At 45.8% G+C, this 22171-nt stretch overlaps 3 protein-coding genes across 3 annotated transcripts; all 3 read right to left on the reverse strand.

Annotated features, from left to right (window-relative positions):
• Positions 1 to 316: 316 nt before the first annotated feature.
• Positions 317 to 2079, reverse strand: LOC131233483 (geraniol 8-hydroxylase-like). The gene is made up of 2 exons (XM_058230199.1): positions 1125 to 2079; positions 317 to 1037 (listed from the first exon to the last, which is right to left on the reverse strand). Exons 1-2 carry the CDS (start codon positions 2019 to 2021, stop codon positions 420 to 422), a joined length of 1515 nt encoding a protein of 504 aa, XP_058086182.1. The 5' UTR covers positions 2022 to 2079; the 3' UTR covers positions 317 to 419.
• Positions 2080 to 15836: 13757 nt separating this feature from the next.
• LOC131232302 (uncharacterized) lies at positions 15837 to 16610 on the reverse strand. Its single transcript, XM_058228540.1, has one exon. It carries the CDS (start codon positions 16608 to 16610, stop codon positions 15837 to 15839), a length of 774 nt encoding a protein of 257 aa, XP_058084523.1.
• Positions 16611 to 19128: 2518 nt separating this feature from the next.
• LOC131233508 (geraniol 8-hydroxylase-like) lies at positions 19129 to 21277 on the reverse strand. The gene is made up of 2 exons (XM_058230241.1): positions 20264 to 21277; positions 19129 to 20178 (listed from the first exon to the last, which is right to left on the reverse strand). Exons 1-2 carry the CDS (start codon positions 21158 to 21160, stop codon positions 19561 to 19563), a joined length of 1515 nt encoding a protein of 504 aa, XP_058086224.1. The 5' UTR covers positions 21161 to 21277; the 3' UTR covers positions 19129 to 19560.
• Between the last annotated feature and the right edge of the window lie 894 nt (positions 21278 to 22171).

Below are 22171 nucleotides of genomic sequence, written 5' to 3' on the forward strand. Positions count from 1 at the left end.
GAGTATTTTTCATAATAGAAAACAACCTCTAATATAAGGTTTTACATCCCTTAATCTAATCTTAATCGAAGAGACATCTCACTTACATTATCAGCACAAGGTAGGATAAATATACTAATTGATGCTTAAGGGTGCGTTTGGATGCTTTATAGAATTGAAATGAAATAAATTTGTCTAAGAAAGTGGAAATAACCATATTGTAATTCAATTGACTTGTGCATCGGTGTTTGGATGCACAAGCGATTTGAATTGTGACTATTCAGGATTAATGTAATTGCAAGTTCGAGCCTAGTGCATGGATGTAAATGCCAAAGTATGGAAAGTGTTTCCACTTAGCGAAGACTTATTATTGCAATATGATTCGATAGTGCATCCAAACACACCCTTGCAATACAATTACTAATGTTACATTTGAGCTTTCAAGTGGTAGAACCAAATTTGCAGGGGATAGCAAGAAGAGGAGTAACCTTATTTAAGGTGATTCCTAACTTCTCTTGCATGTCCAAACACTCCGGTGTCACTCCCTCTGGAAGCTTCCAATCGAAGGATTGGAGAAAGGAAGCTAGAATCAGGTGAACAACGCGATCTGCTAGAGGCATACCTGGACAGATACGACGGCCCGCCCCAAACGGGATGAACTGGAAATCGTGTCCTCTGAAGTCTACACGAGACTCCAAGAATCTCTCTGGGGAAAATGAAAGTGGGTCCTCCCAAACATGGCCATCTCTACCAATAGCCCACGTGTTGATGAGCACTTGGCTGTGCTTGGGAACTGTAAATCCGGCAAGTTCTACCGTCGCGTCGGCTCTATGAGGTATGAGAAATGGAACTGGTGGGTGCAACCGCAGTGTTTCCTTCACTACTGCTTGTAAGTAAGGGAGTCGAGCAATATCGGACTCATCCACAGCCTGCTCTCGACCTATGATCTCATTGATTTCTGATTGGGCCTTTGCCAATACATGCCTGTTGCGAAGCAGCTCAGCCATTGTCCATTCTATTGTGGTTGAACTTGTTTCAGTTCCTGCCGTGAAAATGTCCTATTGAAATGTGTTGAGATGTGGTTAGTGACACTAACATTTAATAAAAATATGAACATAATGAATTGATATGCAAAGAGAGAGTACCAGAAATAATGGTTTAATGTGTTCATGTCTGAAATCAGAGCCATTGTCTTCACAATAATCTAGAAGAACATCCAACAAATCATTGGTTCTTGGAAATTGCGATGGTGATGATCTTGATTGTAGGCGTTGATTGATCTTGTCGTCAAAAATGGCATGGAGCTTTGTGAAACACTTGAAAGTGCGACGGCGTAATCCTTGAGGATCAATTGGTTTCAGCACTGGGAAATAGTCGGCCAGATTGGGCGTCCCACCTATCTTCATTAACTCCCACACCAAATCCTTCAATTCTTGTGCTAATCCTAACTTGTGGTCCACCAGATCGACTGAGAACATCATGTTCCAAATCAAATTCAAAACTGTTGTGAAGGCACACCGGCCCACATCAATGGCACGCGCTGCGGCATAGCTCTCGTGCAAGTGCTCTATCATCTGTTTGATTTGCCTTCGTCGAAGGCCTTGAAGTGCATCCAGCTTTGCAGGATTGAACATTTGAGTGTTGCATATCCTACGGAGCGTCCGCCAGTGTGGGCCTAGTTGGGCAAATACCATTGAACCCTCAGGGTGAGATAAGGTCGTAGCAGCGTCTATGACGATCCTACCAGAGAAGGTGTGGTCATTTTTCTGAAGGACCTCCCTAGTCATCTCGGCCGATGAGACTACTACAGTGGTCAAGCAGCCGAGATGGAGTGTCATGAGGGGGCCATGGGTCTTGGATAGATTAGCCAGGGACTCATGTGGCCTGTTACCTAGCATCAAGAGGTTTCCCACTAGAGGGAGGCCTTTGGGTCCTGGTGGGAGATTGGTCTTGGAAGAGGAACTCTTCAGAGCAAAAACAACCAATACATGGATGAAAACATAAGAAGAAATGGCATAGAGAAGGAAATTGCAGAGATCCATTGAGAATGATACACCGCCCAATCAGTAGTGGAGTATTTTATAACAGATGGTATCGCTCTCTGGATAGGATAGGATTGGTGAGTCTAGACAACAAACGCTCTACAAGAAAATCAAAGTCGCGTTTGGACTTTTTCAAAATTTTATTATATTATCACTTCGGGTCTTGTTTCACTTACGTGTGTGGGGGATCTGAACCGTTTATCATGTGGAGATATCATGAGCAGAGCTGTGCTAAGCCGACATACGCGAACGAGTCAACAAATGCACATGCCACCACAAATGCCAGTTTGGCAAACAGGTGAAATATCCTAGCCATCCATCAAGCGGTCCTCGGCTTACATATTTACTGCCCAAAGATAAAAATGGTTCTTTCAATAGGTGTATGATAAATCAGGCAGGTGTACCAGCAAGATACGGCACACGTGTATGAAAAGGAAGCGTTTTGGCCGGTGACCACACGTGTATGAAAGGGACGCGTTTTGGCCGGTGACCACAATACTAGCCAGCTAGCTGGTATCAACTCTCTGGGCCCACCATAATGCGTGTGTTTTATCCACATTATCCATCCATTTTTCCTACTCATTTTAGAGCATGATGTAGAAAATTAATCGGTATCCAAACCTCGGATAGGCTAAATTTTGAATCAAGCTGATATTTTTGTTATCCTCCATCTAGGTATATTTAACTTATCAACGGGTTGGTGGCAAATAAACATTACAGTAAGTCCCAAGACGTCTTTAATGGCGGCGTTCAATCAACATTTTTCTTGTAGTATGGTCCACGGCGGGGATAAAACGCATACATTATGGTAGAGCCACGGAACTTTAATACAAGAGTCAAGATAGCCGGCTGGGAATCGATCCCTATTGGGGGTGGCTGACCGTACAGTGTGTCTACTGACACGTGTGTGTACTAACGAGCTAACAAAAAAAAAAAAAAAGCCGGCTGGGGCTGAGCTACCCGCTAAAGCTACCGGCCAAGTCGCGTTCATATGAATCATTGGGAGCGCAGATTAGGTATTACCCCCCGCGTGTTGGGAACTCGGACGGGCAGAGGCTACGAGGGCCACTGAGGGGCCAACATGATGTATGAATTTTATCCACACTGTCCATCCATTTTTAAATATTATTTTAGATTCTATCCAAAAAAATAAAGAAAATCCTAAGCTCAAATGGATCACAAAATGGGGATTAAATTCATACGTTAGAAAAATTCTTGGGGCCACAGAAGTTTTGGATTAAGATTATATTTGCTTTTTTTTTTTTTCACTTCATCGGAGTGTATAAACAACGTGGTAGACCCTAAAAAGGTTTCAATGGTGGTTATCTTCATCACCTCTGCTTCATGTGGTGTGGTCTAATTGAGATTTATATCTATCATATTTTTGGTGCAATATGCTTAAATGATATGAAAAAATGGATGGACGGTGGGATAGAATTATTACATCACAGTGGCACCTCAGTGGCCCTCGGACCCTCCGCCAGTCCCGAGTTCTGAACACGCGGGGTAGTTCCTGCACGGATTTTCGAAGTTCCTGTGTAAGGATGCGGTGTGGGGCCCACCACTGTGTTTTTAGAAAATGTACTCCGTTCATCCGTTTGGTGAGATCATTTTAGGAAAATTTATAAAAAAAGAGGTGGATCCAAAACTAAAATGGACCACACGAGATGAAAAGTTGGGGAAAGAAATAACTACCGTTGAAACCTTCCTGAGCTCCATCTTGATGTTTATATACCATCCAAACCGTTTATAAGGTTATTAACACGGGGATGAAGTGAAAATATAAAAAATTTAGCCTCAAACAAAGCAAACAAAGCTTTTATGGTTATAAGAATGTTTCAACGGTTCTAACTGAAGCCCTACTGTTTCCTCTCGTGTGGCCCACTTGAGTCTTGGATCCACCTCTTTTTCAGTGGATTGTTCTAAAATTATCTTGCAAAATGGATGAACGGAGTATATTTCCCAAAAACAATGGTGGTGGCCCCAACCAGCATCCTGCGAAAGCCGCGTCCTACATAATCCGCGCGCGAATTATTGGAAAAAGGTAATCCGCTATCGCGGATTGCGTCCTACCCCCGCCCAGACGGTAATCCGTCCGGGCAGGGCTCTGTGGGGCTCACCGTGCTGTAAGTATTTTATCCACGCTCTTCATCGATTTTATCAGAGCATTTTAAGGTACAACATTAAAAATAAAGTAGGTAAATAACTTCAGTGGACCACACCAAAGGAAGCTGCAGTGATAATAACATTATCATTGAAACCTTTCTAAGCGCCACCGTGATATTTTTTTACCATCCAACTTATTAATAAGGTCGTGTACATGTGGATGAAGTGAAAACACAAATATCGGCCTGATCCAAAACTTCTCCAGCTCCTGAGAAGTTTTTAATGGTTGGCGTTCAATCCCCACTTTGTGGTCTACTTAAGACCTGTACCTGCTTCAATTTTAGAATAGTACCTTAAAATTATTTGATAAAAACTATAAATGGCGTAGATAAAATACCTACATCACGGTGGGCTCCACAGAGCCCTGCCCGGACGGATAGTGATCCGGGCTGGGGTAGGACGCAATCCGCGTTCGCCGATAACTTATATTCAGCAAACGTGTGGCTCACATCATGGAACTACATGATCCGTTATCCACGGCATTTTACATTACCGAAATTCCTGTGCAAGAATGCTGGTGGGGCCTACATATATGCTTCTGATAAATCTATCCCGTTCATCAGCTTTCAGAGCTCATTTTAGGACATGCTACAAAAAATATATTTATCCAAAACTTAGGTGGATTACACGAGAGGAAACAGTCGGGGGTTAAATGCGAATAGTTAAAACATTCGTGGGGCCATAAAAATTTTGTGTCAGGATTTTTTTTTTTTTTTTGGTATTTTCCCTTCATCCCAGTGGTAATGACCATATAAACGAATTGGATGGCATATAAACATCAAAGTGGAGCCAAGAAGGTTTCAACTGTAGGAATTTCTCTCCAATTTCCCCTCTCGTGTGAGCTAATTGGGTTTTGGATCCACCTCAAAATTTATTTATTTTCTTAATTTTTTAAAATTAGCACTCAAAATAGATGGACGGGGTTGATTTCTCACAAACATATCCGTGAGCCCCACCTAGCATCCTTGCACAGTAACTTCCCGTTGAAGGCTTCCGCAGGACATCCGCGTCCATATTTACATGGTTCAGAATTCACCACTCGTCAACACGTCAGGGGCCGCCTAAAATATCTCACTACTCACCACGAACCCGTGCGAGAGCCCACCTAGGTGTGTATGACATACTACCAGTCCATCGGTCTCAGCACCCGAAAATAGTCGGAAACATCCGGCGTCCGGCAGACCGCCATCATTTCCTACACCAAATCGTTCAATTAGCTACTGAACCTGGCAGTAGCGAGTTTCGCTTCTGAATTGAACGTCACCACGTTCTGTGGGCCCCACCATGATGTAAATGTTGTATCCACACCGTTCATCCATTTTGAGAGATCAGTTTAGGGCATGAGCCAGAGAATGAAGTAAATCCAAAGCTCAAGTGGACCCTACCACAGAAAACAGTGTGGACAATGACACCCACCACCGTTGAAACCTTCATAGGGCCCACCATGATGTTTATCTGAGATCCAAACGGTTTATAAGTTAACACAGACATGGAATGGGGGAAAGCACAAATATCAGCTTGATCAAAAGCTTCTGTGGTCTTGAGATGTTTTTAAGGTAGGCGTTCAATCCCCATTGTTTTCTGTGGTGGGGTCCGCTTGAGGTTTGGATCTGTCTCATTCATTGTATCATTCCCTAAAATTATCTTTCAAAATCAATGGGCGGTGTGGATACAACACATACATCACAGTGGGGCCCACAGAACGTAACGACATCACTTCATTAGCAAGTCTCGCTACCGTCAGGTTCATTAGCTAGACCGCGTCCACTGAGAAACTATACATCAAATATCAACTCTTGTTAAACTGACTTAATCGTGTAACCCGCTATTTCTAGTTACGGTCCCAAAGTCAAAAGTATGTTGAAATAAAGTATCATTAGATATTTTTCATTCTTTAACTGTCTAATAAATGTCCACTGATACGATATCTGAATAGTAAAATAGAAGTAAATTTTCACGTAACTTAGGTTAATTTAACTTTCTTACATCATCTACCTATGCAATTTTGAAGTAATATTTTCTATGTGCATGAATATCAGCCACCACTCTGCCTGTAGAGCACCATTAGTTTTGGTGCATGTGGTTGCATCATCCACTTTAACAGTCCAATCGATCGTCCAAGACTGTTTATTAAGTCTAGATCACATTTCATGTACCAAAATACAAATAATCATTGTGATTGGATGAATGGGATGGCCACGATTGCCTAAAGAAAGTAATTCTTTAGAATCATAGGTAATGGGCCCTAACAGAGAGATGGATATCAAATTGTTGTTCGGAACTATATTTTGAGTCAACAATCTTGACCGTTCATATTAAAGGCCACTTATCAATCATCCTTAGGGTCTATTGGTTCTAATTTTTCTATATTCTTTTAGATCTCATTATTTATAACATCTCAAATAACCTCAATTAGCCAGAATTTCAATGCATATTGATAGATGTAGAGTAGCCAAATCGCACTGTTGATGAAAATCCAAAAACGCACTATGAATCACTCGAGGAAAGGAGTACATAGGCAGACTACATTAGCAGAGAAAATGAAGATGGAAGAAGTGGACCTCCGAGGCGGGTCCCATATAGGGTAGCTGTATGGACACGCCCCAGGAGGGGTCATACATATGGTGTGCGTGAAGAAAGATTTTTTTTATTTTTTTCTCTCTCTCTCCGTAATAGAAAAGGGTACCTTGCCATTGAAGTCCACGTGGGTGGGACATGTGGGGCTCACTCACGGCCTGTTGTGAGTAATTAGAGTGCCACGTGTTGAGCATATAGGGTTATGGAATGAATAGCATACCTAATAAAAGATTTTGTAATCTGGGCATATGGGACCCATTGACAGCCATAAACGACCTTTATCATTATTGGTGTGGGAAAACAAATTAAAATGATATCTACCTACACTGTGCATGTGACCAAGGAACTAATGAATCAGGACCGTACAGATAGTGGCTCTACTATGGACTGCAAATCATTAAAAACAACTCCATTTTAGTGATCCAAACCATGGGACTATTTAGACCAACAGTTAAGAAGGAAATAAAAATAAAATAGTGGTCAACAGTAAGGTGAATCAGACCATCCACCATAAGGCCTACCAGATGGACGGTCTTCATTCATGCCCTCCTTTGTAGGGTGGTCAACTAGCCAAGATGGCCAGTTGGGTTCCTCAGCCCAGCTGATCTTGATGTTGACTTCCATTTAATTTCAGGTCCATATTCAATTGTGGCCCAAAAATAAATAGGCCAGGCCCAACCATGGTGTAATGGTGTTTTTTCTATTCGAGGGTGGTGCCGAAATTGAGGCTCATTAAGTGCAAGGAATCACTGGTGAACCAATGGGATTTGATTGGGCAATGTGCCACTTTTAGATATCAAACCAACAACTTTTAAACATACCTTGCATGGGCCACATCTACATTTGGCCCATTCAAATCCCTCCACCACCTCACGTCACTAGGGATATCCTGCTGATTCTGTCACCAGACAATGTGTGTCCCTATGCATGGGATAAAGGTATAACAGGAGAGATTCTCTGGTAGAGCCAGGCACGGGACAACTCGACTTGACTGAACCAAGTGGGTGAGTCGATCCAAACCAAATAGACTTCGTCCAATCTGAACTCAAACCGAGTTGAGTTTGGGTCACCCAGTAACTCGACTCGACTCGACCTGAAATCCAACTCGGTACTAACTCGACTTGGACATATAAAAAAACTCAGATTTGATGTTTCGGATCTGAGATGCCCTGTAGCTGATGAAGAGACTGCAAGTCTGACATGTGCAACTACATTTTAAGATATGATTTCAGCCTATGGATACTTGCCACACCCAACCCAACTTGGTGCTGCTTCGACCCGACTCAGTATGTGCGACCAGGTCAGACTCAGTCCAGATTAGTCCAGGCTAGTTACAGTGCACCTAGTTGCTTCGGGACACTTAGATAGTCCAATACATCAACACAGACTTTTTATTATATCCAACCCATATTTCATGGGCTACCATGTAAACTGTTGATGTCAAAATCTAAACCTCCCTCCGCTCAGATATTTGCACTTAGAGCCGCTTCGAGGTCCTGAACCTACACAACAGTGACGAACAAAGGTGGCCCAGGTTTGAGCAGGGGACCTTCCGATGCCTGAGTCAGGTCAAGGGAATCTGGGTCTAAGTAGTATGGTAGAGGGAGAGTGTAGAATATTACGTACCCGTTTGCTTCCCACAAAGTGCTATTTGTACCTTATCGCCTAAGGTGAGCACGTCTGCATAACTCGGTGCATCTTAGGACATGACGAGCGTACCCATCTAACTCGGCGCATCTTGGGGCATTTGCTTCACCTCATGGGTGATTTAGTTATCTAGTTGTTGCATGGTCGTGCAGACGTGGGTAGTTGAATAACCGTTGCCAATCGTGTGATAGTGGGATTCTTCTCGGCCTTCCTCATTAGTGGATCCCGGTCCGAGTCTTAAACTAAGCATCTCTGCATCTGATCGCTCCGAGTCGACAGCTTCGACCTTGGATCATTTCGGGATTTCACTTTAACCTCCAGGTAGACCAACTCAGCCTCGGAACATAGCAATCGTCGGATTGGATGTTCATCCTTCGCATATTCAACTCCAAGCTCGTTTTCATGCCTCAAATCGGCTCTGAATTATTTTAGACCTCGGCTCGAATATGTCTTTGGTCTTCCCATAACAGAAGCCCCCTACTCTCTGAGTTCGGACACGGACTCAGAGAGTAAGTATGTGCGGAAGATCGGTGGTTTCCTCCGTTACGTCCTTAACGCATGCGGTTGTAATCAAGGTTTTTATATCCAAAAAGATACGTCCTCGAGGCTTTCTGTCCGCGAGTTATTCTCAAACAGACACGTGGTGACAATTAGGATCTCGAATCGTTAGAGACATTATGAAGGGCCGCCACGCAAGCTACGAAGGACTGCCAAGCGACGCTTCCACTACTCGGGGCTCAGCGCCTGATGCTAGGGGCAGGTGACTTGGCAGTGCTCAGACCAGTGACCTCTAGCTACGTGTCCTCTGAAGTCGGTTCATGACGGTTCGGCTGTGTTCATCATATCTCGTCATTAATGCAAGAATCATCCATGAGTTATAAAGACTCCAGCGCTCAGAAGCGCTTGCATTTTTGCTTTCTGAATTCATGTTGCTGTGGGCTACCTAAGGAGGCAATTTTCGGCAATTACGACCTGCATGAGAGTCGATTCCGGTTGATTAGCAATTTTCGGTTGAAGCGATTTTCGGTGACCATCTGGTGTTGATTTTCGGTGACCGTCTGGTGAGTCCTCCCTCTCGTTTCCGGTTTACCATCATTTCTTTCGCTTCTGTGGAATGTCGGACGATTCAAATATGGTCCGAGGTGATTATGACATTGAGGATGACTCTGGATCAAGAAACTAGGATGATAGAAGAGGGGCCTCCGAAGGCCCCTTTAAAGCAGTACCCCTCTTCCCTCCGCCCAGGAGGGGCAAAGAGGCAGGGGCTCGGATGCACTGCAAAGGCGGGAAGAAAACTTCTTGAGCCCCTCGAGACTTGACAGCGGGCGATGCAGAGATGCCTGCGAGCGGGCAGACTACAGAGACCATCCCAGGAGGCTCTGTACTTGTCGAGTCTCAGATGGAATGGATCCAATCAGAGTTCGAGATCCCGGACTCTGTATGGATACGAGCACCAGAGCCCCTCGATACTGCCGGGGCTCCTGCTGAAGAGGAAGTTGCGATCTTCCTCTATACACTACAGTGCGGGCTCTGACTCCCCATCCACCCCTTCGTCCGAGCCCTAACAACATATTTGAGACTAGCCTCAGGACAATTTACCCCCAATGCTTGGAGGGTCTTAATATCTTCATGCATCATCTGCCATCACGTCGGGAACCCGGAACTGATACCAGAGGAGCTGATAAGTTTATACCGGACCAAGCACGATAGCCAAGTGCCATGGTACTACTTCGCAACTCGTGGCAGTAAAGGCTTGAGGCTGATCCTGCAACTTCCATCTTCCAATAAGGATTGAAAGAATAAATAGTTTTGGACTTCGGGCGAGTGGGAAGTGCCGGCAGCGGAGCTCAGATATCTGAGGACTCGAGTTCCCACCCGATTTACCCTTCCAGGTCGGACTTTGAACTGCCTACTTACAATGTTCCTTTGTTTTCAGTGATCTGATCAATATCTTCATTTCATTTTTGTAGACTTCCCGAGGGGCCCGCCTCTCATCACCTCGGACTAAAAGAATCAGATCGCCAAGGCAAGGGCGCGTCCGGAAAACCTATGCTCCTGGTCGGACTTGATCACTGCTGATAATCTTTATGGGTCCGGGCTCTACAAGTCCAAGCCACTCCCCACCTCATTTAGTAAGTGCCCCTTTATTGTGATGAAATTAAAGGTTTCTCAGCTCGGATATTAACTCATTGCCCTATGTACAGGCATGGCTGAAGCCTCTGGGTCTCGGAAGTGGAAGGCCGCTCCGTCCATCAAGGAGATGCTGAGGGCCGAACCTCAGACAAAGATAACTGTTCGGAGGATGCAAGTGATTCCTCGCGATGGGGGTCCCTTGGCTCTAATTTCTATCGCTATAGCTCCAGCTCCAGCTTCAATTTCTGTTATTGCAGCTCCAACTCTAGTAACTGCAGTTTTAGCACACGTCGTGGTCAGGGTCATGGCTCCAATTCCCCCTTCGGTCGTCACCCCTTGCATTCCTAATGCCCCTCCACCAGCCCCCTAACCTTACATAGCCATCCCATCTTCTTCCGAATGGGAGGAGGTCATTCGGATAGCCAACGCGATGCTCTCTCCTCTCGAAGTCGGGGATGACCCCAGAGCTGAGGCCCAAGCTTCGGCAGGCAGCGGGACCGGAGCAAGGGGAGCGATGAGGTCAGCTTGGGTCGGAGATAGAGGGGAGGGACTTCCACTGGGCTATCATATGTCGGGCTTAGTTCACTGGGCCGCGAAGCATGCCCCGGAGGAGGAGATTGCAGCCATTCTCAACAAGTCAGATGAGTCCTTCGTAAATGACATGGCCTTCGTGTTTTACCAGGTATGTTTGTTGACTTTTCTATCTCGATTCCCTTCTCATCACTCCTGTATGCTTGTATTTATTTTTATCCCCTCTTTTTTTTAGTCCATCCCGAAGCTCTTGATGACTCGGGAGAGGTTGAAGGAGCTCGCGTGAAAGGACAAGGAGATAACGGCCCTCAAGGGCGAGGTCGGGACTCTTCAAGGTGAGGCTGCGTTCCTCTGGATAGAGCAAACAGAACTACACCGGTAGCTTGATGATGGAAAGGCACGAGAGCTGCAACTCCAGGGGGGTCGTTGATGACCTTCGGGCACGATGCGCTACTACGCAACTGAGTTGACCGGAGCTAAAGTCCACGCCGATTCGCTTGCAAAGGACAATGCTCGACTAGGAGACGTGCTTGAGTAAACTAAGGCCGAGGTGGCGGAGGAGTTGAGCCGAGCGGTGGCGCAAGCAAAAGAAATTCAGCAGGCCGAAGACGAGGCCTCCTTGGCCTTGGCGGTGGCTGCAGCAGCGGATGCGTTCAAGTCCTAAGAGGAGAGGATCGCCGAAGCTGCCAAATTTTATACCTGCGGCTTTAACGCTTGCATTGATGCGGTCCAGGAGCTTTACCTAGATCTCAACCTCAAGCCCATATTTCCCGAGGACACGGGGGAGAAACTCGCAGAAGACGCCCCTCCGGGTCTGACTCCCACCTCTACTGAAGACGTCCCTTCGACTAAATAGTTTACCTTCTCTTTTAGCTCTTTTAAACAATTATTCAATGGATGATTGTGGATGATCTTTTTAACCCTCTGGAGAGGGCGTGATAATCATGGTTGATTTTTGGATAATAATTGTTAGACGTTAAGTTGCCGATTGTCGAGTCCATTCCTTAGCAGGTCGGCTCACCTTAAAGCTGTTTTCCTATACTTAAGGGATTTGAGCCCCTTAGTCGTTTTGTAGAGTTCTATGATGTTAAAATTAATAGGGCCGACCCCCTGGGGAGTCAACTCCTCCCACGAATGGCGAGCTACTTATAGTAGATTCGGCAGTCGCATGATGAGCCGACCCCTTTGTCGAAGAGTCGGGTCATCCATGGGCTTTTCCTCCACATATGAAGGGATCCCTTGACGGGTTTTCGTGAGATAACGTACCAACCCCTTCTTTAAGGGATCAGTCCATTAAGTCGGTAATTCGTTCAAGTAGATACATAGAAACATGGATGTTCTTGAAAGCCTTAAAGGCTAGTCGCTCCAAGGTGTACACATACTAAGGGCCTTCAGTGGCTAATACATCGGGGTAGTAGATTTTCAGGTGCTTAGCCTTTGGGATTCTCTAAGTGGTAGGAGCCAGGCTTAGTCGATCAGACCACGCGGTAGGGCCCCTCCCAATTGGGTCCGAGTACCCTAGCCCCCGGCTCTGCAATGTTTTGGAAGACTCAGCGAAGAATCAAGTCTCTTAGGTGGAATCGCCGAGTCTTAACCTTGGAGTTATAGAATCGTGCCACCTGCTGATGCCGAGCAACAACCTAGAGCTTGAAGACATCTCTAACTTCCTCGAGTAGATCCAAATTGGCTGTAATCTACTCGGCATTCTGATCCTCCTGATAGCTTCTTACCAGGGCTGTTGGGAGGCCAATCTCGACTGACACCATTGCCTTCGAACCGTAGGAGAATGAAAATGGGGTTTCCCGAATGGATGACTGAGCCATAATCCTATATGCCCAGAGGACGAATGAGAGCTCCTTGGCCCAGTTGTCTTTCGTTTTCTTTAATTTCGTTTTGAGATGGTGCTTGATGACTTTGTTAACTGCCTCCACTTGCCCATTGGATTGTGGATGTTGAGGCGAAGAATACGCGTTCGAAATGTCGAGTCCTTGACACATGCCTCAGAACTTGTCGTTGTCGAACTCCCTTCCATTATCGGATATGATAGTGTGGGGGATTTCGAATTGACAGACGATGTTCTTCCAGACAAAGTCAACCACCCTCTGCTCTGTGATTTTTGTGACAGGCTCAACTTCGGCCCGCTTAGTGAAGTAATCGACTGCGACAATAGCGAACTTAACTTGCCCTTTCCCAGTGGGCAGAGGCCCGATGATGTCGATTCTCCATTGGGCGAACGACCACGGCCCGCTTATGGAGTCATTTCTTCCGCAGGTCGCCTTGGCACGGTCACATATCGCTGACACCTATCGCACATTTGAACGTAGTTTTTCAAATCCTCCCCGATGGTCGGCCAGAAATATCCTTAGCGGAGTATTTTTAAAGCCTGGGCTCGACCATCAGAGTGGTTTTCGTAGATGTCTTCATGAATCTCCCGAATCATGTAGTCTACTTCATCAGGTCGGAGACACCTGAGGTAGGGTTTTGAATGCCCTTTCTTGTACAAGATCCCGTCCAAGACTATGTACTGCGCAGCTCTGACCCTCAGGTGCCTTGCCTCCAACCTATCCGATGGGACCTCACCAAATGTGAGGTAATTGTAAATTGTGTCCATCCAGCTTGGATTGACCTCTACAGGGTTGATCGTTTTCTTCTCTGTTTGGTCAATGCTCGGATGTTTTATGAACTCCACGGGAATGACCCGATGGATCTTACCTTCAGTGGCTGAAGCTAGCTTTGTTAGGGCGTTGGCCTAGGAATTCTCTGCTCTCGGAATCTGATTGATAGTGCAGCTCCAGAACCTTTCTATCAGTTTCCTGGCTTCAGCCAGGTAAGCCATTATCCTAATCTCCTTAGCCTCATATTCGGCGGAGATGTGATTCACTACCAGCTAAGAATCGCATCGTACCTCAAGGGACTGGACTCCCAGACTGGCTGCTAACCTGAGTCCAGCCAATAGAGCCTCATACTCCGTTTCATTGTTAGATGCTTTGAAATCGAGTCTGATCGCATACTAGATAGGTCTAGAATCAAGCGCGACCAGGACAATCCCGGCCCTGACACACTTGGCATTGGATGACTCGTCCACATAGAGAATCCATCCCGGCTCTGATATAGTCTCTTGATTGATTGGAGGAACAAGCGAAGAAGCTGCCTCCACTTTGGCGCTGATCCCCTCTTCGCTCGGAGTAGTGAACTCCACAATGAAGTCGGCCACAACTTGGCCCTTAATCGCGGTCCTCAATCGGAACCAGATATCGAATTCCTCGAGTTCAATTGCCCAATTAGTCAGATGACCCGACACCTCAGGCTTCTGGAGGACTTGCCAGAGGGGAGAGTCAGTCAAGACAATAATGGATGAGCCTGGAAGTACGAGTGCAACCTCCGAGCCGAAATAACAAGACAGAGTGTCAACTTCTCCAAAGCGGGGTACCTAGTCTTGGCGGGTATCATCGCTTTACTCACATAGTATACGAGGTGCTGCTTGCCCACCACCTCTCTAATCAACCCCGAGCAAACGGTTAAGGCCGAGACTGCGAGATACAGGAATAAGGGCTCACATTCTTCGGGTTTGGATAGTAGGGGCGGTGAGTCTAAGTATCGCTTTAACTGCTGGAAGGCTTGCTCACATTCCGATGTCTACTCGACCTTCTTATGACCCTTCAACTACTAAAAGAAGGGGAGACATTTGTCGGTGGCTCTGGATATGAACCGCCCGAGTGCCGTTACTCGTCCAGTGAGGCATTGCATCTCTTTAGTAGTCCAAGGCGAGCTCATGTCGAGGAGTACCTTGATCTTGTCAAGATTTGCTTCAATAACCCTCTGACTGACCTAAAACTTGAGAAATTTCCCGGATCCAACTCTGAAGGCACACTTTGCGGGATTCAGCTTTATCTGGTACTCTTAAAGGATAGAGAAAGTGTTTCTGAGATCTACTAGGTGGTCGGACGCCTTGGTGCTCTTAACGAGCATGTCGTCGATATAAACCTTCATAGTACGTCCGATATACTTGGTGAACATTTGATTCATCAATCTCTTATACGTGACCCCAGCGTTTTTCAGGCCAAATGGCATGACCCGGTAACAGTAGAGTCCTTTATCAGTGACAAAGGTAGTCTTCTGCCTGTCCAGGGGATGCATCGCGATCTGGTTATACCCGGAATAGGCATCCAAGAAGGAGAGTAGTTCATGCCCCGCTGTACTGTTTACCAGCCGATCGATCCGAGGTAAGGAAAAGCTATCCTTAGCGCATGCCTTAATCAGATCCGAGTAAACTACAAAGACTCGCCATTTTTCATTTGCTTTCTTGACGAGGACCACATTTGCGATCCAATCTGGATAGTGTACCTCATTGACGAAGCCAATGCTGCGCAGTTTGAAGACCTCGTCGGCTATGGCTTCATATTGTTCGGCGTCAAACGGTCTCCTCTTTTGTTTCACAGGTCAGTGATCTGGGTCCACATTCAGCCTGTGAACCATGACATCAGGAGAGATCCCTGACAAATCCTCATGTGACCATGTGAAGACGTCTCTATGTTGCTACAGGAAAGCCAACATCTCAAACCGTCGCTTGGAATTCAATGATGTTCCGAGTTGAACAGTCTTGCTCGGATTTGCTTCGTCGAGCGGTACAACCTCCAAGTCTTTCACAGATGAGTTCTCTGTGGGTCCCTTGGGATCGAGGACGTTGATGGTGAGAGCTTGCTTCACTAACCCTTTCTTTACTGCTATCGCATAGTACTTCCGAGCCTCGCGTTGATCACCTCAGAGATAACCAATTCCGCTTTTGGTGGGGATCTTCATCATCAGATGGTATGTGGACACGACTGCCCTCATTGCGTTGAGAGAAGGTTTGCCCAGAATGACGTTATATACTGATGGCACATTAATGATAAGGAAGTCCACCTGGAGGGTAACTTGATGTCGTCCTTTTCCCGCAGTCATAGGGAGGGAGATGGCTCCTTCGAAGATCACTCTTTTTCTGGCAAAGCCATACAGGGGAGTCTTCACATGTTTGAGGCGTGACCTTGGAATTTCCATTCTTTCGAAGGCCTCTGAGTAGATAATATCGATTGAACTCCCAATGTCGACCAGGATGGGGTACACCTTATGATTGACTATGACCATAGTTACCACTAAGGCATCGTCATGTGGATGTTGAATTCCGCGCGCATCATCTTCCGTGAAGGTTAGACTGCAAGGACCGACTCCGAGCTCTTTCCTCGGCCTCTCGGCCATGTGGACGTAGTGCTCTGGATCTGATTTCCAGGAATGGGATTTACGGGCCCTGTTCGAGTCCCCTCCATTGGATGAACCACCAAAAATGATTCGGATCTCAGTCGGTTCTTTTGCAGCCTTGCTCGCTTGCTCTTGTCTCCGAGTTGTTCTTTCCTCTTTAGTGTATCGGCGCAGATGACCCTTACGAATAAGGGTTTCGATTTCATCTTTGAGATCCACACAATCACTTATATTGTGGTCGTGATCACGATGAAACTGACAGTACTTGCGCTTCTCTCGATGATCTAGGTCGACCTTCATACAAACTGGCCAATTCAAGAGTTTCTGGCCTCTGATGTCCAGCAGTATTTGTTCTGTAGATGTGTTATAGGAACGAAATCTACCCCCAGGTTTCCTGCTTGGACGACGATCATAATGAATGCGGTCGTTTGACTTCTTGGCGGACGACCGGGGTTCTTCGTTCCTCTACCTCTTTCCTTTGGTTGCCGGCTCTGCTACTGCAACATTTTTTGCGGGAGTTGGAGAACTCCTCGGCATTGGTATATTTTTGAGCTCTAGTGACAAGCTCGGCCAATGTCTTTGGCGGATTCTTTCCAATGAAGAAGATAAACTTTCCTTCTTTCAGACCGCTGAGCATGGCAGAGAGTCTCATTTTGTCATCGTAATCCTCCACCTACAATGCTTCTTCGTTGAAGCGAGCGATAAAGTCTTTCAACAACTCTTTAGGCCCCTGCTTGATAGTGAACAAATGAGTAGTCGGCTTCCGACTCTTCTTACCACTTATAAACTGGGTAAGGAATAATCTGCTGAGCTCTGCAAAGGAATCAACAAAATTGGGTTTGAGTTGCCGGTACCAACTCCGAGCAGATCCAGTGAGCGTGATTGAGAACCCCCTGCACATTATTGCGTCTGTTGTTGTCTGGATTTACATCCACGAGCGATAAGCCTCTACATGCTCGGACGAGTAGCCAGATTCGAAATACTGGATGACGGGAGGTATCCGGAACCTTTGCGACATCGCCTCGCTTACGATTGCAAAGGTGAAGGGAGGTTCGGTCTCTTCCATCATTGCTTGAATGGCGGTGAGAACAGACGAAGGTTGCTAGTTCTGTTGCAGTTTTAGAACCCGATTGCTAAGTTCCAAGAACCGCTCCTCCCACGGATCTCTGTTTTCGGCTGCCGTCTCTGTCGGAGCCTCTACCTCAAGGGTTCTTCTTCCCCTTCTTCTCTCCAACTCATGATGGAGATCTATCGGTGTCAGGGCCGAAGTGACCAAAACATACGTCGGAACCCGAGTCATTGTGTTCCAAACTGGAGCTTGATTTTGTGTTGGTGGGGGAATCTGGACTGAAACTGGAATCCGAGCAGACTGATGTTGTGACCCTTCGAGCCTCATACTCCGCGGTGTGGACTCGGCTTCCACCACTGGTCCAATCGCTTCTTGGACGAGAGGTGGTGGTTGCTCCCGTCGCTGTTTCATCTGATTGATTTCATTGCGTAAGGCTTAGATTTCGCTTTGCATTGCTCGATATTTACTCGCTCGAGTATGAGAACGCTGGGATGGCCCCGGAGTCGACTCGGCGTGAAGTAATGAGGAAGACCGAGTCTGCTCGTTCAGCTCCGGCTCCACAACTACGGATTTCTTCTTTCCTCTAGCCATTTTAACAGAAGATAGGGAACAGACTTTTTGTATTAGGTTCCCATAGACAACGCCAAAAAATGTTGATATCAAAATCTAAACCTCCCTCCACTCAGATATTCACACTCCGAGCCGCTTCAAGGTCCTGAACCTGCACAACAGTGATGAACAAAGGTGGCCCAAGTTTGAGCAGGGGACCCTTCGATGCCTAAGTCAGGTCAAGGGAATCTAAGTCTAAGTAGTATGGTAGAAGGAGAGTGTAAAATATTGCATACCCGCTTGCTTTCCACAAAGTGCTATTTATACCTTATCGCCTAAGGTAAGCACGTCCGCATAACTCGGCGCATCTTAGGGCATGACGAGCGTACCCATCTAACTCAGCGCATCTTAGGGCATGACGAGCGTACCCGTCTAACTCGGCGCATCTTGGGGCATTTGCTTCACCTCACGAGTGATTCAGTTATCCAGTCGTTGCATAGTCGTACAGATGTGGGTGGTTAAATAACCGTCGCCAATCGTGTGATAGTGAGACTCTTCTCGGCCTTCCTCATTAGTGGATCCCAGTCCGAGTCTTAAATTGAGCATCTCGGCATCAGATCACTTCGAGCCGACAGCTTCGGCCTTAGATCCTTCTGGGATTTCGCTCTGACCTCCAGGTGGACCAACTCAACCTCGGAACATAGCAGTCGTCGAATCGGATGTTCATCCTTCGCATATTCAACTCCAAGCTTGATTTCATGCCTCAAATCGGCTCTAAATTATTTTATACCTCGGCTCATATGTGTCTTTGGTCTTCCAATAACATAAACGTTACACCAATGTGACGAATACTAACCATTCAATCGATGGATTTTAATATTGTGGGGTTTTTTTTTTTTTAAACACAAAAATAGGTACAGTTGACAATCTGATCCATCTATTTGTTAGGGCCCATCGTTGATTTCTTATTATTTTGAAGACACTTTTGTTTGGCAATCATAACCATCCCATCCATGGTTTTGGAAATGGGATGGCTGGATAAAATAAGGCCATATCAAGGATGGATTGGATAATCTGATCACTGCAATATCTGCAGGGGAGTCCATAAATAAGTTCTGGAATGAATTGACGGTTCAGATGTATCAATTGGAATGTCCAACCGATGCAATTAGGAGCACAATAACATATAGTGCTTTGAGCTCTGAGAGCACCGGAGTATTTTTCATAATAGAAAACAACCTCTAATATAAGGTTTTACATCCCTTAATCTAATCTTAATCGAAGAGACATCTCACTTACATCATCAGTACAAGGTAGGATAAATATACCAATTGATGCTTAAGGGTGCGTTTGGATGCTTTATAGAATTGAATTGAAATAAATTAGTCTAAGAAAGTGGAAATAACCATATTGTAATTCAATTGACTTGTGCATCTGTGTTTGGATGCACAAGCGAATTGAATTGTGAGTATCCAGGATTAATGTAATTGCAAGTTCGAGCCTAGTGCATGGATGTAAATGCCAAAGTATGGAAAGTGTTTCCACTTAGCGAAGACTTATTATTGCAATATGATTCGATAGTGCATCCAAACACACCCTTGCAATACAATTACTAATGTTACATTTGAGCTTTCAAGTGGTAGAACCAAATTTGCAGGGGATGGCAAGAAGAGGGGTAACCTTATTTAAGGTGATTCCTAACTTCTCTTGCATGTCCAAACACTCCGGTGTCACTCCCTCTGGAAGCTTCCAATCGAAGGATTGGAGAAAGGAAGCTAGAATCAGGTGAACAACGCGAACTGCTAGAGGCATACCTGGACAGATACGACGGCCCGCCCCAAACGGGATGAACTGGAAATCGTGTCCTCTGAAGTCTACACGAGACTCCAAGAATCTCTCTGGGTAAAATGAAAGTGGGTCCTCCCAAACATGGCCATCTCTACCAATAGCCCACGTGTTGATGAGCACTTGGCTGTGCTTGGGCACTGTAAATCCGGCAAGTTCTACCGTCGCGTCGGCTCTATGAGGTATGAGAAATGGAACTGGTGGGTGCAACCGCAGTGTTTCCTTCACTACTGCTTGTAAGTAAGGGAGTCGAGCAATATCAGACTCATCCACAGCCTGCTCTCGACCTATGATCTCATTGATTTCTGATTGGGCCTTTGCCAGTACATGCCTGTTGCGAAGCAGCTCAGCCATTGTCCATTCTATTGTGGTTGAACTTGTTTCAGTTCCTGCCGTGAAAATGTCCTATTGAAATGTGTTGAGATGTGGTTAGTGACACTAACATTTAATAAAAATATGAACATAATGAATTAATATGCCAAGAGCGCACCAGAAATAATGGTTTAATGTGTTCAAGTCTGAAATCCGAGCCATTGTCTTCACAATAATCTAGAAGAACATCCAACAAATCATTGGTTCTTGGAAATTGCGATGGTGATGATCTTGATTGTAGGCGTTGATTGATCTTGTCGTCAAAAATGGCATGGAGCTTTGTGAAACACTTGAAAGTGCGACGGCGTAATCCTTGAGGATCAATAGGTTGCAGCACTGGGAAAAAGTCGGCCAGATTGGGTGTCCCACCTATCTTCATCAACTCCCACACCAAATCCTTCAATTCTTGTGCTAATCCTAACTTGTGGTCCACCAGATCGACTGAGAACATCATGTTCCAAATCAAATTCAAAACTGTTGTGAAGGCACACCGGCCCACATCAATGGCACGCGCTGCGGCATAGCTCTCGTGCAAGTGCTCTATCATCTGTTTGATTTGCCTTCGTCGAAGGCCTTGAAGTGCATCCAGCTTTGCAGGATTGAACAATTGAGTGTTGCATATCCTACGGAGCGTCCGCCAGTGTGGGCCTAGCTGGCCAAATACCATTGAACCCTCAAGGTGAGATAAGGTCGAAGCAACGTCTATGACGATCCTACCAGAGAAGGTGTGGTCATTTTTCTGAAGGACCTCCCTAGCCATCTCGGCCGATGAGACCACTACAGTGGTCAAGCAGCCGAGATGGAGTGTCATGAGGGGGCCATGGTTCTTGGATAGATTAGCCAGTGACTCATGTGGCCTGTTACCTAGCATCAAGAGGTTTCCCACTAGAGGGAGGCCTTTGGGACCTGGTGGGAGATTGGTCTTGGAAGAGGAACTCTTCAGAGCATAAACAACCAATACATGGATGAAAACATAAGAAGAAATGGCATAGAGAAGGAAATTGCAGAGATCCATTGAGAATGATACACCGTCCAATCAGTAGTGGAGTATTTTATAACAGATGGTATCGCTCTCTGGATAGGATTGGTGAGTCTAGATAACAAACGCTCTACAAGAAAATCAAGAAGACGACAAAAGTCGCGTTTGGTCTTTTTCAAAATTTTATTATATTATCGCTTCGGGTCTTGTTTGAACCGTTTATCATGTGGGGATATCATGAGCAGAGCTGTGCTAAGCCGACATACGCAAACGAGTCAACAAATGCACATGCCACCACAAATGCCAGTGTGGCAAACAGGTGAAATATCCTAGCCATCCATCAAGCGGTCCTCGGCTTATCGATTTACTGCCCAAAGATAAAAATGGTCCTTTCAATAGGCGTATGATAAATCAGGCAGGTGTACCAGCACCATACGGCACACGTGTATGAAAAGGAAGCGTTTTGGCCGGTGACCACGAGTGTATGAAAGGGACGCGTTTGGCCGGCGACCACAATACCAGCCAGCTAGCTGGTATCAACTCTCTGGGCCCATCATAATGCGTGTGTTTTATCCACATTATCCATCCATTTTTCATGCTCATTTTAGAGCATGATGTAAAAAATTAATAAGTATCCAAACCTCGGATAGGCTAATTTTTGAATCAAGCTGATATTTTTGCTATCCTCCATCTAGGTCAAATAAACATTAGAGTAGGTCTCAAGACGTTTTTAATGGCGGCGTTCAATCAACATTTTTCTTGTAGTATGGTCACGGCGGGGATAAAACGCATACATTATGGTAGAGCCCACAGAACTTTAACACAAGAATTAAGATAGCCGGCTGGGTATCGATCCCTAGTGGGGTTGGCTGACAGTGCAGTGTGTCTACTGACATGGGTGTGTACTAACAAGCTAACAAAAAAAACAAAGAAGAAAAAAAGATAGCCGGCTGGGGCTGAGCTACCCGCCAGAGCTACCGGCCAAATCGCGTTCATATGAATTATTGGGGGCGCAGATTAGGTATTACCCCCCGCGTGTTGGGATCT

The sequence above is a fragment of the Magnolia sinica genome, chromosome 18 (genome assembly GCF_029962835.1).
Source record: "Magnolia sinica isolate HGM2019 chromosome 18, MsV1, whole genome shotgun sequence".
Taxonomy (NCBI): domain Eukaryota; kingdom Viridiplantae; phylum Streptophyta; class Magnoliopsida; order Magnoliales; family Magnoliaceae; genus Magnolia; species Magnolia sinica.